At 36.8% G+C, this 18,129-nt stretch overlaps 1 protein-coding gene across 1 annotated transcript; it reads left to right on the top strand.

The window, feature by feature from the left end:
* The first annotated feature begins 8,128 nt into the window (after window positions 1–8,128).
* Window positions 8,129–15,069, top strand: LOC148093015 (butyrophilin subfamily 1 member A1-like). Its single transcript, XM_087817230.1, has 4 exons — window positions 8,129–8,138; window positions 9,235–9,237; window positions 13,367–13,393; window positions 14,537–15,069. Exons 1-4 carry the CDS (start codon window positions 8,129–8,131, stop codon window positions 15,067–15,069), a joined length of 573 nt encoding a protein of 190 aa, XP_087673356.1.
* Window positions 15,070–18,129: the final 3,060 nt, after the last annotated feature.

Genomic DNA, 18,129 nt, shown 5'->3' with positions numbered 1-18,129 from the left:
TACACTTCTGTTTCCTACTTTCCATTCTTTGCCATCCCTATCTTTTTTCATGTTATATGTTACATACCTATAAAAATTGTCTTCTTCTATCATCCAGGATCTTAACAGAGTTTCATTATGAATTTTGTAAGATAAGGCAGATAGGGGTTATGGGTACATGATTTATATTCTATATTTATTTTCTGGAAACTGTCCTCTGAGTCAATACCTTATGGAGTAAGACACCAAACTTGATGAATAAAATTTTTCCATTTATTGTTCTTTCAAAACTCTAAATTCAGATATCACTCATTGATTTGGTTTTGAAGTTAGGCTCACTCTTTCATTGTCCATGATCGTATTACCCAAGTGTTCCTAAGTACATGCATATTTTGGAAAAAAATTTCTAGGTTTATGTTCTTTAATACCATAGTCATTGTTCTGTTTTTGCATTTTCATCAATGTGATTATTAATCTAGCAACTGCAATTCTTTTTAAATGTTTGTAAAAAAATTTAGTAGACTAAGAAAAGGTCATTTATAATGTATTTCTCAATTTTGAAATTTATGTGAATGATATAAGAAGCTATAATCTTAAGATATTACTAAAAGATTTTTCATAAAATGCTAATACAATCATAAAAGTTTAACATCTCTCTTTTAATAATATTAGTTTTTAATTTAATTTTTGTTTACCTATTAAATGAAATTTAGCAATATATCTCTTTAGTGTATGGTGCAGGCTTTATATGGTTCTCCAGTTACAGTTTTAGATAGGAGCTTTCACTCTATGCTTCCTCATGTCTTGAGTACCTATCTCATGTATGCAGGCATGTTTGCATTTTATTCTGAAAAAAGAAGACCTAAGGAAAAACAAATGAGTAATACAATACGGTTTGTCCTAGAGGAAATCCTTATTGTGCTATTTCCTGAATTTGTTTCTTTTCCACCAAGATGTGGAAGAGATAATCCAACACTGTCTCTATTTGGTGAGATATCCTTTGAAACCATATGTTTCCAACTCTCAAAAATACTGGTGAGTTTGAACCATGGAGTAAACTATAAAATGGTTTCAGAGTGACATCAGAGGAATAAAGGCATGAGAGGTCCTTTTGGTCTCTCCCCTTTACATTTCAACAATATGAACAGCTGTAATTCAACAAATGACTCCCTGCTCAACATGCAAACACATCTGAAAGATTGGCGCATTGAAACATCTGAAGGTAGGACAGTGGAAATAAACCAGGAAGGAAGGAAGGGAGAAGACCTGAGACTGAGCTCACAGAGAGTCTCAGGAGAGGGGAGGAATCAGATTGCTGCTGGCATTCCCTTCACCCAGGATGGAGCGGAGAGACAGAGTGAACATTCCTGCTGGAGTGGTCTGTACATGCTGTGGCTCAACCCAGTGACCAGTGCAGGAACTAAGCATAGAGATGCGAGCTTGGTTGTCTGGCACTTTTCATGACAGGAAGAAAAACAAAGCCCAGAGCCTAGCTACCTCCTCTCACCCTCCCATAGCTAGCAGCAGGTCCCAGAAGAATCTGTAGCAGTGAGTTCCGGGGCTAGAGAGCACATTTTCTGCAAACTTGATAACCAGAACTACAGAAACATTTCTTTTCCTGAGCCACATGCTCAGACTGTGTCTAATCTTAGGTATAGGTGGAGATACAGAGGAGGTACACTGAGGTCTGCCAGTCACCACTAATGGAGAACCAAGCCAGAAAGTCACCAGCTATCACCCCCTGGCTCATTGTACCCATCACAGCTGCACTGCTGCCAGTGTCTGGCTATAGAAGACAACACTGGGATTTCAAAGATTAGGAAAAACATCACCCATCCCATTCCCTTGTAGGGTTGGTGTCCTGAGATCAAGGCATCCTGATCACAGAGGAGATCTTCACCTCACCAAGGAATATAGAATATATTCCACCATCCTGCAGGGATCAAAAAATTCAGAGCAGTGCAAGGGAAACTAAAAATCCTGAGCTTCTTAACTATCCACTACTAAACAATAGAAAGACTTCTTCTCAATCTTCCAAAGGAAGTTCCCCTCATGCATAGGGTCCTAGATAGAGAAGAAATCCATCAAATAAACAAGATAACAACACAGCTCAGAAAAAAAACAAAAAAAACAAGAAACTCCAGAATAAAATTCAAAGATATGGAAATATGTGATTTAAATGACAGAGATTCAAGGTTGCAGTTACAAAGAAAAAAACCAAAAACATAAATAGATACAAGAAATTACAGATAGTTTAATCAACTCAGAAATAAAATCAATGAACAAAATAAGTACTTCACCAAAGAGATTGAAACTTTAAAAATAACCAAATAGAAGTTCTGGAGATGAAGAGCTCAATGAACTCTCAATAAGAGAGATAAAGAGTGAATTAGTGATCTTAGGAAATAGAGCTGACCAGATTGAGGAAAGAACTAGTGATATTGAAGATAGAAATCTAGAAATAACACAGATGGAATAAGAGACTTGAGAGTAAAAAAAGAAAAAAAAGAAAAGAACTTGTGAGAGCTATTGGACATCACAAAGAATAATATAAGAATAATAAGCATGCCAGAATAAGAAGAGAGGAAGAAGGGAACAAAGAACCTATTCAAACAAATTACTGAGGAAAACTTCCCAAACCTAAGGAAAGAACAAGATCCTCGAATCCAAAAACACATTGTATTAAAATTGTCAAAAATTAACAACAAAGAAAAATTCTCAAGGCAGCTAGAAAAAAGACAATAATTTATAAAGAAAATTCCATTAGATTATCATCAGGTTTCTAAGCAGAAACTCTACAAGCATAGAAAGAGTGGAATCAAATATTCAAATTACTGAAAAGGAAACTACAAGCCAAGGATAACATAACCAGCAAAGTTATCCCTTAGAAATGAAGAGGAAATAAAGACTTTTCCAGATATACAGAAGCTGAGGGAACTTACCAACACAAGACCTCCAATGCAGGAAACACTCAAGGGGAATATTCTACCTGAAACAAAAAACAAAACTATAAGAAAGTTCACCAACAGGCAGACAGAGAAAGGCTCTTTCATTACTTTTGCAGAATAGGCTACTATACACTTAAATAGCAGTTAAAGGTTAAAGGAGGTAAAACATTTTTTAAAAGGAAGGCAATAGCTACTGCAATTCAAAAATAAGCTCAGCATTAATCAGGACACTTTCTAACAACAACAAAAAAAATAAAAAGGCAGGGAGTAAAGTTCTGAATACACAAAGGGAATGGGAGATAAGATGCATTCAGAAGAAAAAGCACTACAGCATATAAGAAGCTTCCTTTTGCATAATCCTCACAGTAAACATAGTATCCACATACTAAAAATCCAAAACTAAGACTCATAACTTAAAAATATAGGAAACAGAGGTAAAAACATAGAATACCACCAAACTAAAACAACAGAAGGAAACTGAGACAATGGAGGCACAGAGTTAACAGAAAATAAAAGATAAAATGGTTATAAGAAATACTCATATATGAATAATCACCCTAAATGCAAATAAACTGAACTCACCAATTAAAAGGCACAGATAAGCAGATTGGATCAACAAACAAAGCCCAAACGTTTGCTGCCTTGAGGAGACACATCTCAGCTGCAAAGACAAATATAGACTCATAGTGAAAGTGTGGGAAATGTCCAAGCAAGTGGCCTTTACAGAAAATCAAGTGTGGCGATATATATATATATATTTAAGATTAAACAAGGTAAGACGGAACAAAAATGGACATTTTATACTGACAAAGGAGACATTACATCAAGAAGACATAACACTCAATCAGGGAGCATCAAAATATATAAAGCAACTACAAACAGAAGTAAAGGGAGAAACTGGCAGACACACAATAATAGTAGGGGACTTATTATGCCATTGACAGCTATGGATAAATCATCCAAACCAGAAGCTCTATAAAGAAATGTTAGCCTTCAATGACATATTGGACCAACTGGACATAATTCACGTTCCCAGAACCTTTCATCCCAGAACAACAGATTATTAAAGCTTCTCTAATGTGCATAGAACATTTTCAAGGACAGATCATGTGTTAGGACACAAAACTAGCCTCAACAAAATTAAAGGGATTGAAATAATTCCAAGCATATTCTTTGACCACAATGCTTTGAAATTAGAAATCAACTGCCAAAAGAAAGCAGAAAAACAAATATGTGAAGATTAAACATTATGCTACTAAAAATGATTGGGATATAGAAGAAATAAACAGAGAGATCAAATGGTACATACAGTCAAATGAGAATGACAAGAAGATATGTCAAAATCTGGGTGATACAACAAAAGCAGTAATAAGAGAGAAGTTTATGTTATTACAGTCCTATGTCAAAAAACAATAAAATTCTCAAGTAAACAAGCTAACATTACAACTTTTAAAACTAGGGAAAAAAGCAGCCAAGAGTTAGCAGAAGAAAGGAAATAAATAAAAACTAGAGCAGAATTGAATGAAATAGAAGGAAAAGACTATACAAAAAATTAATGGAACAAAAAACTGGTTCCTTGAAAAGATTAATAAAATTGATAAGCCACTGGATAGACTTGCTAAGGAAAAAAGAGGAAAAAACTTAAAATCTGAAATGAAAGAGAAGTTACCACAGACTCCACTTTAATACAAAAGATCATATAAGCCTACTATAAGAGACTATATGGCACGAAATTCAATAACCTAGAAGAAATGAGTAAGCTACTAGAAACATGAAACCTGCTAGACCAATTCAAGAAGAACTGAAAAATCTAAATAAACCTGTCAACAGTGAGGAACTTAATACAACCATCAAAACCTTCCCCAAAAGTCAAGGTCCAGGACAAGATGGTTTACTAGTGAATTCCACCAAACATTCAAAGAAAATTTAATACTTATGCTTCTCAAACTCCTCCAAAAAACTGAAAAAGCGGCAATACTTCCTAACACATTTTGTGAGGCCAGCATAACCCTGATACCAAAACCTGGCAGGGTAACACAGAAAATAAAACTACAGATCAATATGCTTGATGAATACTGAGGCAAAACTCCTAAAACAAATACTAGCAGTTTGAATTTTAAAAAAGTGCATTAAAAAAACGTACATTACAATCAAGTGGGGTTCATTCCAGGGGCACAAGGATGGTTCAACATATGAAAATCAATCAATGTAATACACCCCATTAATAAAATGAAGGGTAAATATTATATGATCATATCAATAGATGCAACAAAGGCATTTGATGCCAAAATATATGGCTTGTATATATTAATGAATATTTACTGCAACTTCTTAGATTCCAGAAAGGAGGTCATCTACTCCAAGTTCTTTAATTTGTAGAATATGAAACTGATTGCTAGAGATTAATTACTTAGAAGAACCAGTAATCAATTGTTAAACTAAATTAGATTCTAATTCTCTTATTTTTTCCCAACCTCATGTTCATACTACATTTTCTTCAATTACTTCTGCTTACTTACATTTAGTTTTATATTATTGTAATCTGCTTATTGTTCATTGCTAATATAATTAAAATACGAATGCTATTTCAAAAATTTATTTTAAAATATTAATTTTATGTAGAATATGTAAAATATATTTAAGTATTATGCCATTTTTATATTTGTCAGTTTTTCAGGATTGAGTTAGAAGTAGTTTACATATTATTTTGAGGGAAAATGAACAAAGGGCCCACCTTTGTGTCTTAATACTGTACTTAGATAAATATTTAATACATGGTAATGTATTAAATACATAATACATGGTAATATGCCTATTACCATGGGCCTATATAAAAAAAAAAAAAAGCATTTGATAGGATAGAGCATCCGTTTATGATTAAAAAAAATAAAACGGATATAGAAGGAAAGTACTTCAATATAATAAAGGCCATAGATGACAAACCCTCAGTTAATATCATACTCGTAGTGAAAAATTGAAAGCTTTTCCTTTAAGATCAAGAGCAAGACAAGGATATCCTCTATCACCACTCTTATTCAACATAGTTCTGGAAGATCTAGCCAGAGCAAACATTCAGAGAAAGAAATAAAAGGCATCCAAATTGGAAAGGAAGAATGAAAATTGGCACTTTTTGCAGATGACATGATTCTTTATACAGAAAACTGAAAAGACTTCACACACACACACAACAACAACAACCACAACAACCATTAAAAGCAATAAACAAATATAGTAAAATTGCAAGATACAAAATCAATACACAAAAATCCATTGCATTCCTAAATAAAATTTCAGGAAAAAAGCATGGAAAGACAATTCCTTTTGCAATTGCAACAAGAAGAATAAAATATCAAGGAATAAACTCAACAAAGGATGTGAAAGACCTACATACTGAAAACTACAAAGCATCATTGAAAGAGATGGAAAAAGACTCAAAGAAAGTGGAAAGAGATCCCATGTTCATGAAATTAAAAAATCAACATATTTAAAATAACTATATTACCAATAGCAATAGATAGATGTAATGCAATCCCCATCTCAATTCCAGTGGCATTTTGTAAAGATATGGAATAAAAAAATCATGAAATTTGTATGGAACTACAAAAGATGCCAAATAGCAAAAGCAACCCTGAGAAAAATTAATGAAGCTAGAGGTATCACACTACTTCACTTCAGATTATACTATAAATCCACAATAATCAAAACAGCATTGTATTGGCAGAAAAACAGACACACAATACTGGAACAGAAATAAAACCACATATATATGAGCATATATATTTCAATAAAGGAATCAAAAGCCTGCATTAAAAGAAAGCCTCTTCAAAAAACAGAGCTGGGAAAATAGGAAAGACACGTGCAAAAAAAGAGGAAAGAAAGAAGAAAGGAAAGAAAGAAGAAAGAAAGAGAGAGAGAGAGAGAGAGAGAGAGAGAGAGAGAGAGAAAGAGAGAAAGAGGAAAGAAAGAAAGAAAGAGGAAAGAAAGAAAGAAAGAAAGAAAGAAAGAAAGAAAGAAAGAAAGAAAGAAAGAAAGAAAGAAAGAAAGAAAGAAAGAAAGAAAGAGGAAGGAAGGAAGGAAGGAAGGAAGGAAGGAAGGAAGGAAGGAAGGAAGGAAGGAAGGAAGGAAGGAAGGAAGGAAGGAAGGAAGGAAGGAAGGAAGGAAGGAAGGAAGGAAGGAAGGAGGGAAGGAAGGGAGGGAACTTGACTACTCTTCGTCCACATACACAAAAATTAACTCAGATGGATCAAAGACCTAAATATAATACCTGAAACAATGAATTACATAAAGAAAGCATAGGTGCTAAATTTGTGAACCTTGGTCTTCTAAAAGATTTTATGAATTTTGCTCCAAAGGCAAAGGAAGTAAAAGACAATATAAGTGAATAATATAAAACTAAAAGCTTCTGCACAGCAAAAGAAACCACCAACAAAATGATAACCAACAGAGTCAACAGAGTCTGAAAAGCTGTTCAGATCCAAATAATATAAGAAACACAGACAACTGAACAAAAAACAAAAAACCCAATTGAAAAATGAGCGGAAGACCTGAACATACACTTCCCCAATAAGAAATAAAAACGGTCAGCAGATAAATGAAAAGATGCTCAACTTTGCTAGTTAATAGGGAACTGCAAATAAAAGCTAAAATAAGATACCACCTCCCAACTGTTAGAATGGTTACTATCAGTGAGAGTAGTGATAACAAGTGCTGGGCAGGCTGTGGAGGAAAAGGAACCCTCATTCACTGCTGGTGGGAATTTACACTGGTGCAGCCACTGTGGAAAACAGTTCCTCAAAATGTAAGCATATGACCCAGCAGCCCCTCACCTGGATATCGACCAGCAAATTAAGAAAGCATTTATTTGCTAAAGTATATGCACCCCTGTGCTCATGGCAGCATTATTCACAGTGGCCAAGACATAGAAACAACTGAAGTGTACCTGGGTACATGATTGGATAAAGAAGACGAGGTGCATACATACAGTGGGATATTACTCAGCCCCAAGGAAAGATGCTGCCATTTGACACAACATGGATGAATATTAACAGTACCAAGCTAAATGAAATAAGTCAGTCAGACAAAAATAGTGAAGTACCATATGATTTCACTCATAAATAAAATATAAAACTCAAAACAGCACTGAACAAACAGAAAAAAACAAACAGAAACAGACAACGGAACAGTGGTTACCAGAAGGAAGGATGGTGACAGGTAAGTGAAGGGTAGGATAAATGTGTGGTGATGAAAGGAAAATTCATTTTCAGTGGTGAGCATACAATTCAATATTCAGATGGTATCATAGAAACGTACACTTGAAACCTGTATAATTTTATTAACCAACTTTCACCCCAAAACGTAAATATAAGATTAAAGAAGAAGATTTAACAAGATTTGGTTTGACAAATGTGTTGTGAATAGAGCTCACAGGAACCTAACACAGATTTACACCAGAAGCAGTGGGTCCATGTCATTCGAGTCTATTTTTGTAGCAAGTACAATATACAACATGGGTATTGCACACATAAGACATAAGTAGAGGGTAGGGGCAAAAGTGAGTTTACAGTTGTGAATTCAAAAAAAAAAGTATAATTGTGTTACTATTAATTTATTAATTATTGTGTTATTTAATGAATGACTAAATTTACTTTGACAAAACCATGGATATATATTACGAAAAAGAGAATTTGTTAAAACTAGCATATAAATAATGATAATAATATGAAGATACTACAAAAAGTCAACTGAAATTTAAAAAATCTTGAAGTAAATAACAATTGTATTGCTAATATTTTAATTTCAATTCACTATTTTTATACTGTTAATCCTGTTTAGATTTCAACAGTCCTCTGTAACTTAATGAAAGCTTTCCACTACTGTTCTTAAGGATGTGGGGTGTGTTCACCTGCATGCAGATAGGTTTAATTTTGTACGAGTATTTTATGAAAAATTTGAATTTTTTTTTTTACATTTGTTGCCCACGATATTTACAATAATGTCAGGAGGAAACAAGATGTTGCATAAGATCATGGCCAGGACGACTCTTCTTGTAATAGTCTCAGTGCATCAAGTTCATTCGTTTCTTTCCCCTTCAGTGTCCTCAAAAGGGAGCTCTCAGCCAGGGTGTGGGTTCATGCCTGTGAGGATGAATTTGGGTCTGGGTGAGCGAGTGTGTGTGTGTTCACCGGCTCCTGCGTGTGGCTTATCTGGAACCTAGTATCATTGTACATACAGTGTTTGTAATACTTTGGAAATTTCTTTGCATTTCGTTGTCATAAAATTTATTTCATTTTTCCATCTCCTTTTTCAGAAGGTAAGTGAACTGAGATGGCCTTTACTCCCAGTCCCTTTAAAATGACTGCTTTCCTGTTGTCCCTCACATTTCCTGCCTTTGTGTTGATGTGTAATTCATTGCTTCACACTTCTACACGTCTTCTAAGCCATGCAGGGTTTCCTGTAGAATCAGTTGCTTACTCTTATCCAAATATGTTTTTATTGAGACCATAATGTACAGCGTAGCTACGGCAAGCGTGAGACATGAGTAGAGATTAGGGCAAAGGGAGGTTTACACTTGTGATTACAGGAAGCACAGTTCGTCCTCGTATTATTACAGGTTAATTAAATTTTTGTATTACTTAACAAACAACTGTAAATGTACTTTTGCCCCACCCTGTAGGCACAGTTAGTAGCACAGGGCTTGTGAAATCTATTGAACCACAAGTAAAGCTAATCAACACACAATCTGAAGAAAAGTCAAAAGAATTTGAGAGTATTTTTATAAGTGAACGGGACTCTATTCCTTTTTTTTTTTTCTGAATATACTACATTTCGACATTTCCCCCCTTTTAATTTTGCAAAAATAGTCTTTGAGCAAACCAGAGCTTGCCACCTCTGTCGCTGCATGTGCTTGTGCCTGGGCAGGTGTGTGTGTGCGTCCTGTGTCCATCTGCATGCAGACAGGTTTAATTTTGTACGACTATGTATGATAAATTTGGATCTTTTTTACATTTGTTGCCCACGATATTTACAATTTCTTTTCATTCTACTTTTCAGAAATCCTTCAGGGAAAATTGGGTAAGTTATTCCAGACAACGCTTTATTCCAGTCACCTTAAAAACATTATTCTTGACTTGATGCCTCTGCATTGTCTGATTTTTCCCTTCATGACATCGATCGGCTCGCCTGGCTTTTGGAGCCCTGCTCCTCCTTCGGCAATTTCTGTGTTTATAGACTTCTCACACATGAGGTTGTGTCCCGTTGCTCTTCCTCGCTCCCATGCCTGCCAGTTTCTTCCTTTCTCCATCTCACACCTGCCCTTCCCTAGGAACTAGCGTTTTCCCTGCTCCCCGGAGACTTGGCCCATTTCCAGTGTGAATCCTGTGAGATGCAGACGATGAGGCTCAGAGGCACGGGATTTCCACTCTACACACACTGTCCATAAACGGCCTCTCCCTGAGGACCTCTGCCAATGCTTCCCAAGTTCCAGGGGCCATTTTCTGCGCATTCTGAGGGATGAGAGCAGATTCCCAGGGTGAGGATCAGGGCACTTCCTCCTTTTTCCTGTCAAACACGAGAGTAAATCCCGTCAGGCTCTGGTATAGTGTCACCTCGAGTCTCACTCTTTCACCCACCCTGTAGGCTCAATCTTGTCCTTCAGTTACATTTTATTAATGATATAACTTTGAAGTTTTGGTATTTTTAAAATTTTTGCATATATTTTTTAGAACAAATACTTAGGTTATTTGATTTTAACTCTTTCACCATTTGTACACTTCCATTCCTTTCAAGTGGTTTTGTTTACATTAGCTCATTTCAGCATAAATTATAATAGAAATCCAAATAGTGTTAGGATTTGTTACATAGGTGGACAAAAGTGTTAATAGATATGCCTGAAAACTAACCCTGCATTTTCTCAGTACCAGTGATTCATTATTCTCTAATTCAGTGCTTTAAGCAACTTTTCATCACTACAGTGCTGCAATAATAAAAGTAATCTAATCAAAAAATAAAATTCTGAGTATGTAGAGTTATTAAGGGATTAAGAACAGTTTTAAAAGTAGTCATCATTGCAATATTACTTTTTTTCTGATTTTAATAAATATTCTCGCCCGGCCAGGCTTGGCTTAGCGGTTGAGCGTTGACCTAGGATCCAGGCGATCGGGGTTCAATTCCCAGTCAGGGCACATGCCCGGGTTGCGGGCTCGATCAATGACTCTCTCATCATTGATGTTTCTATCTCTCTCTCTCCCTCTCCCTTCCTCTCTCTGAAATCAATAAAGATATATTTAAAAATAAATAAATAAACTAAATAAAATAAATAAATATTCTCCTTTTATCCCTTCTTATAATTTTTGTAGACTATTTTCTGCATAAATATGAGCTCTCAGTTAGGGTTTGTGTGTGTGTGTGTGTATTTGTGTGTGTGCCCGCATCCGTCTCCATGAAAAGTGTGTTGTGTTTATCTGCATCCTAACTTTAATTTTACATACAAATTTGTCAAGAAATTTAAATTTCATTTGTGTTCCTTTTTCAAGATACTTACATTGGTTTTCCATTTTTCTTTTCAGAAGTGTTGCAGAAAAATATTGGTAAATTTTCTGACAACTCATTACTCCCAGACCCCTTTAAAATGACTCTTTTCTTAGTGTCTTACATGTCCTACCTTTTAAATATATGTCATCTGTTGGTTTTTCTTTCTCCTGATGTCTACACTCCCTGCCCAAGTTTTGTGTATGGACTTCTCCTATATTAAGTTCTCCCCATGTGTTTCATTCTTTCTAATTTTTCTTTTTTTATTCCATACCATTTCTCCTTTAAAAACATTGGCTTCTTTTGTCTCCAGTGGCTTGTTATAATTTCACTAAGAAGTGGTGAGATAAAGAGCATTAGATTGATATACCCATGGTTTCTATTTCATATATATTTCTGGAAAACATCTCAACTCTCTATTTCTGTCATGTGTTTGGGCCCATTTCTTTGCAATTGATACTTCGCCAAACCCTAAGAGATGAAAGTAGTCAAAAAACTTGCTGAGTAGGTTTCTCCATCCATTGTTCTATGAAAGATATGTAAATTCTGTTGTCATTTTTTGGAAACTGTAACATGAGGCTCAATCTTCCAATGACCTTTATCATATTACCTAAGGCTTCACAAGTATACAAATATATTTATTTCCTTTTCATTGAATTTATTGGGGTGACACTGTTTAACAAAAGTACACAGGTATCAGGTGCAAAATTCCACAACACATCATCTGTACATTGTATTATGTGTTCAGCACCACAAGTCAAGTCTCCACCCAACACCGTTTGTCTCCTCTATATGCTCCTCCCCCATGTCTCACCCCAAAAATCACCATATTATTGGAGGGATTGAGCAAAACAGAAAGAAAAAAAAAGAGTAAACAAATATTTTGCACAACTTTTCCTGGCTTTTTAACACAACTGTAGTATTTATTCTTTTCATTTCTGCATTTTATTGGCATAGTAGTTAATTCTACAAAATGAAATCATTTTATGTATCCAGAAGAAATTTATATTTTTAAAAAGTGCAATGATTTTATATATATAATATGAAAATTTATATATATATAAATTCTAATTTTTTTCTGTAATGACTCGAGAAGCTAATATGCTAGGGTGTTTCTGAAAGTATAATAGCCCCCACTTCTAATAATATTTTTGATTATACTTTTGTTTTTATATTGAATGGCATTTGGGCATATATCTCTTTAATGTAGGTGGCAGGCTACATCTGACTCGTGCTGCAGATGCACTTCTGGCCAGATGGGCGCCTTTACTGTATTCTCCTCATCACTTTTTAAAATACCTGTCCTGTGTTTGCATTTTATTCTTAAAGAAGTTATAAGGTTAAATTAAAGACAAATGATTGATATTGTTACACTAGAGGAAGTCATATCAACTTTATCTCATGATGTCATTTCCTATCTTAAGTAATTTTTCTCCAATGCGTGGGTGATGAGAGGAAGGCTCAGTTCAAGCCCTATGAGTTATGCCTCCAATCTTCTGTCTCTCTTAGAATAGGATCGGATAAGATACAGTAAGTAATACAATAAAATATACTTTAGTAAGCAAAGAAGCATTTAAAACATTATCTTTGTAACATTCAATAAATTTTTTCTGACATTCAAGCCACAAGTTCTCCCTCATCTCCTTCCTTCTTGTCTTTATTTTATGCACACTCCTTCCACTCTTCCTCTGTTCCTCCCACCTTTTGTTGATTTCCTGTTTTTCTAGCCTTCACTCAACAGTTTGATCAATATGTTTGAAAAATGGAATATAAAGATATAGCATACAAAGAGAATGTCCAATGATTCAGAAGGAGACACATGACAAAGCAGAGATAAATGGAAAATACAATGAGAGAAAACATGAAACAAAAGCAAAAAAAAAGGAATCATTTTCTGTTTTGTTTTTTTGCAGGCAGGACTAGATCATTATTTTATGCCGGTGAGTGACATGGACTTTGACAAAGAATATTCTATTATTGAAAACATCTTAAATGAACACATAATGTGTGCAATAGTATATATTGAAAATAAAAGAAACTACAAAACACATATTTCATGAAATCAATAGATTACCCAATATTTTAACAGATAATGTGTTTGAAATACTAAATTTTAGCAGTTTTTAAACTTTATTTTTATTGTTGACACTACTACAGATGTCCTCCCCCCTTCAACCACCTCCACCCACCCCCTCCCCAGCTTTCCTCTGGCCATCACCTCTTTGTCGCCTGTGTCTGTGGGTTATGCATACATGTCCTTTGACTAACCCCTTCACCTTCTTTCATCCAGTCCCCCCTCTCCCCTCAGACAGCTGTCAATGTGCTTTGCGAATCCATGCCTCTGTTTCTACTTTGTTTGTCAGCTTAGTTTGTTCATTAGATTCCTCATAGAAGTGAGAACATATGGCATTTGTGGAATACATGCAACCATAAAAAAAAGGAATTCTTACTTCTGGGACAGCATGGATGGATCTGGAGATTATTATGCTAAGGCAAATAAGCCCGTCAGAGAAAGAAAACCAGCACTTATTTAAAATATTGTATCTCACATCATACTTTGAGGGTAGGTAAAGGAAAAGGAAACCATAGGAATAAAAAGTTATTTGGTTAGACATATAATATTCCTTATTTACCATTCCAACATCCTCAGTAGGTCATAGACCATCTCCACATGGAGACGTTAGATGGAGAACCTAAGGATGAGGCAGCTCTTCAGTCAGACTGACTTTAGCAACTGCAAAAAGAGGTGACAGCCCATGAACAAACGTTTTTCTCTGCTTCCGTCATTCCTGAATTAGTGCTTCCCAGATATTCTGGGATGACAGGCAGCTTTGTGTTTCAGGTGGTAGGTTTTCATGTTTATTTGTTCCTTGCAGATTGGAAGAAAGAAGAATAGAAAGTTAGTGAGTGTAAGGTGGTAGTGAGTGTAAGGACCCTGATCCTTCTGAAGTAGCCTCGAGGGAAGACAGGTGGAGGTGAGCTGGGTCTACCCAGGACCAGAGAAGCCCTCACAGAATGGAGGCCCTCTGGCCCAGGCAACTGAGCCTTTTCCAGGAAACATGATGGTCCACTTGTCTTTGCAGTAAATGTGACCCTGGATGCAGACACTGCCCACCCTGCCCTCCTGCTGTCTGAAGGTGGGAAACGAGTAACCTGGCAAGAAACTTGTCAAGACCCACCCAGCTCCACAAAGAGATTTGACTACCTTCCCTGTGTGCTGGGTCAGCAGGACATCAGCTCAAGGAAATATTACTGGGAGGTGGAGGTTGGGGACAGCCATTCCTGGGACCTGGGAATCTGTAGGGATAATGTAAAAAGGAAGGGGAGGATCACTATGTCCCCACAGAATGGTTTCTGGGCCATCAGGCTCTATGACAGGGAATACTGGGCTCTTACCTCCCCAGAAACTCGTCTTACTCTAAGAGAAAGACCCCTTCATGTGGGGATATTCCTGGATTATGAGGCTGGAAATGTATCTTTCTGTAACATGCCAGATGGATCCCCTATTTTCACCTTCCCCCAGGACACATTTAGTGGTGTCTTAAGACCACTTTTCAGACTTTGGTCCTCTGGCTCAGGCCCCTTGACCATAGTCCACATGGAGGAGAAGAGGTGATGGAATTCATATGCCTACACTTCTCTGAGTAATGATGACGTTGGACCCCAGAGATGATCACAGTTCTCCCCACCAGCCACAAGTTGATTTTTTTCTACCTTCCTGGTTCATTCTCAGAATGAAGCTCTGCTCACAGACTGCCTGTTGGGCCCCATATCATTTTTCCTCCTTCCTTGGTTACAGGCTCCTCTTATTATTATTATGCCCTATGACAGCCTCGCATAAAAATTATATTTTCTAGCCTCCCTTGCTGAATGTGACTAAATAATGACCAGTGCATTAGGAGCTGAATTGTTCTGTGTGGCTTCCGGGATGTGTCCTGAAAGGAAAATTGTGTGTCTTCTTGTTGCCTTTGCTTACCGATGGCTGTAAGGTGGCCTGATGGATGGAACTCTAAGGACATCTCTGACCATGTCAATGATAGGATGGCTGAGAGCTTGAGAAAGGGAATCTGTAATATTTTACACAAAAATAAAATTTAAAAACTAAAAAAAAGAAAGAACTCATGGACACAGACAACAGTGTGGTGATTGTGAGGGAGGAATGGGTGGAGGTCGAAGAGGGTACAGGCTGGGTACATGGTGATGGAAAAAATAAAATAAAATACAGAAAAATATAGATCTTAAAAAAACCCCAAAACTACACTATTGCTCAATCCCTGAATTCTTTTCAGTGAGAAATAAACTTTTACTCTTTAAGCCGTTTCTATGTTGGATATTTGTCACTTGTGGTTGAATCTAATTCTAACTGGCGCACCCTCCCGTTGTGAATGGGAGCACATGGCGTCCGGGCTGAGTAATCAGGTGAAGCAGGAGCTGGAAGTCCTGTGCTTGGTGACTTAGCTGCCCCTGCTCCTCCAGTGTGTCGGTCTCTTTGGGGTTCTCAGTTTCTCCTGATTCATCATCACTGCTGACTCACTTCCTACCCTTTCTATTTAGGTACCATGGTTAACAATTATAAGTTTTCTCTAGCAAATCCGTGAAAACCTCTGCCTTCATTGTCCTCTTTCATATAGACGTGACAAAGCCCCAGATACAGATGAATCTTATCATCCATTTCTCATTCTGTCCACTAAACATGTTCTAGAAATTCTCACACATGAGCAAATGGCTTCCTCTGTACACAGGCAGGCACCTGTCACACCTTGGACACCAGCACTATCTGGTCATCCTACTGAGCCTCTCCAGGCGGCTGCATTTCTTTATTTTTGCACAGTCAATTTCATTAAAAAGTCTCCTTACTTTAAACTTACAGCTTGTCTTCCACTAATTCTGTTCCCACTTTGAAGAAAATAATAGTAATAAGAATCAATTAGAAGGAAATAGCCTCATCTTTGCAATAATAAATATAACAAGCCTACCTAACTCTGCACTCTCCATGACTCCTCCCTCGTTATGCTGGATGGGGCAAAAGTAGGTTTATGGTGGTGACTACAGGAAAGACAGCTTATCCTTGTATTATTTATTAATTACGGTTTTATTTAATAAACAGTTGTAAACCTACTGTTGTCAAACTTGTATTAAGAGAAGTCTTTCTCTTCCTTTACAAAGAACAACCCACCTGTTCTCTACTCCTACTGCCCCCTCTGGTCCTGGGACACGCCCCTTACTCCTCTCAGCCTTCCTATTAGTTCTTTCCCATGAACCTTAAAATTTTCAAAATTTACCCATCTAAAAATCAAAACAATGCACGTATTCAACCATCTCCATATCCCCTTACGCATTCTTCTGTCTTTTATAATCAACCCTCTCAAAATAATTATCTAAAAACCCTATTTCCCCCTGATTCTCATTTCCTTCTCAGTACACTCTAGGTGAGGGGTTGAACTGTCTCCCTCACCACCACCCAAAAATCATGTGCTGAGGTCCTGACCCTTAGTGACCCAGAATGCGACCTTATTTGGAAACAGGGTCTTTGCAGATGTAACTAATTAAGATGGAGTAGAGTGGGTCCCTAATCCAATAGGACTCAAGTCTTTATAAAAAGGGAAATTTGGACACAGACATGCACACAGGGAGATGCATGTGAAGACTGGAGTTTTGCTGCTATAAATTAAGGAACATCCAAGATTACTGGCAAACCACCAAAAGTCAGAATTGAGGCCTGGAGCAGATCTTTCCCTAGCACCTTCAGAGCAAGCATGGCCCTGTCAACACTTTGATCTCAGACTTCTGGATTCCACAATTATAATGCAATAAATTGCTGTTGTTTATGCTACTCCTTTTGTGATACTTTGTTAGAGTATAGTAGCAGAACTTGCAAATTAATACTTTTTTTTTTGAAATGCAATCTGATTATTTTCTTAAAAATAATGCAAAACTAATATATCAAACTAAAAATCTTCTGCACAGCAAAAGAAACCTTCTTTTCTAAAATCAGAGAAAACCCACTTGTTTCTATGTGTGGGAAGCCTCAGGGGCTTCCTTAAGTCTCATAAACCTACCCTTCCTGGTCCCAGCTTGGTTAGAGTTGGACAAGTCAGACTGGAAAGGCCCAGAGAAACCAGGCACTAGAGAGGATGGTGGAGGTGAGCCAGATACTAGGCCGCAGTCCAGCAACTGGAAGAAGCAGTTTGGTACAGCAAGGAGACCTTAAGGAACATAAGAGCAGGGATAGTTGTGCAGGTGGTCAACTTCAAGGAGGGAGGGCCTGTCTTAAGGGAAAGCAGAAAAACCTACATAGAGTTTGTGAGCATGCCCAGGAATCAGAAAACTAGCAGGTAGGCAGTGGGATAGGAAGGACAGATGTTTGTCCTTGGCAAGTAGAGATCCAGTATTGGGCTGCGTCTAGAATTAGCCACCTGGGTGAGACTGGGGTTACCACTGCCAAAGCAGAAACAAGAGGCAGCTGTAAACAGGAGAGGACAGGCAAAATCTCAGCAGGGACTATGGGATCCAAGCTCTTGGAACTGAATGGAAGTAAAGTGGCTGAGCTACTAGGCATCCAGACAATGACTGTGATAAAGTAGCATCAATGCCTATGGATTGAGATCAGAATTTTTCCAGTTTTATGTGAGTGAAAAGACATTTTCCAAGATGAAATACATAAAATCTCATTACC

The sequence above is a fragment of the Miniopterus natalensis genome, chromosome 5 (genome assembly GCF_054644295.1).
Source record: "Miniopterus natalensis isolate mMinNat1 chromosome 5, mMinNat1.hap1, whole genome shotgun sequence".
NCBI classification, from domain to species: domain Eukaryota; kingdom Metazoa; phylum Chordata; class Mammalia; order Chiroptera; family Miniopteridae; genus Miniopterus; species Miniopterus natalensis.
Note: the sequence above shows the minus strand (reverse complement) of the source record. Positions and strands in the feature narration are given on the sequence as shown.

What these genes read in the sequence shown, in the direction of transcription:
- LOC148093015 (XM_087817230.1), top strand. An exon ending in TAGATCATTATTTTATGCCG is followed by an intron (nt 13,394 to 14,536) that starts GTGAGTGACATG and finishes TTGTCTTTGCAG; the next exon opens with TAAATGTGACCCTGGATGCA.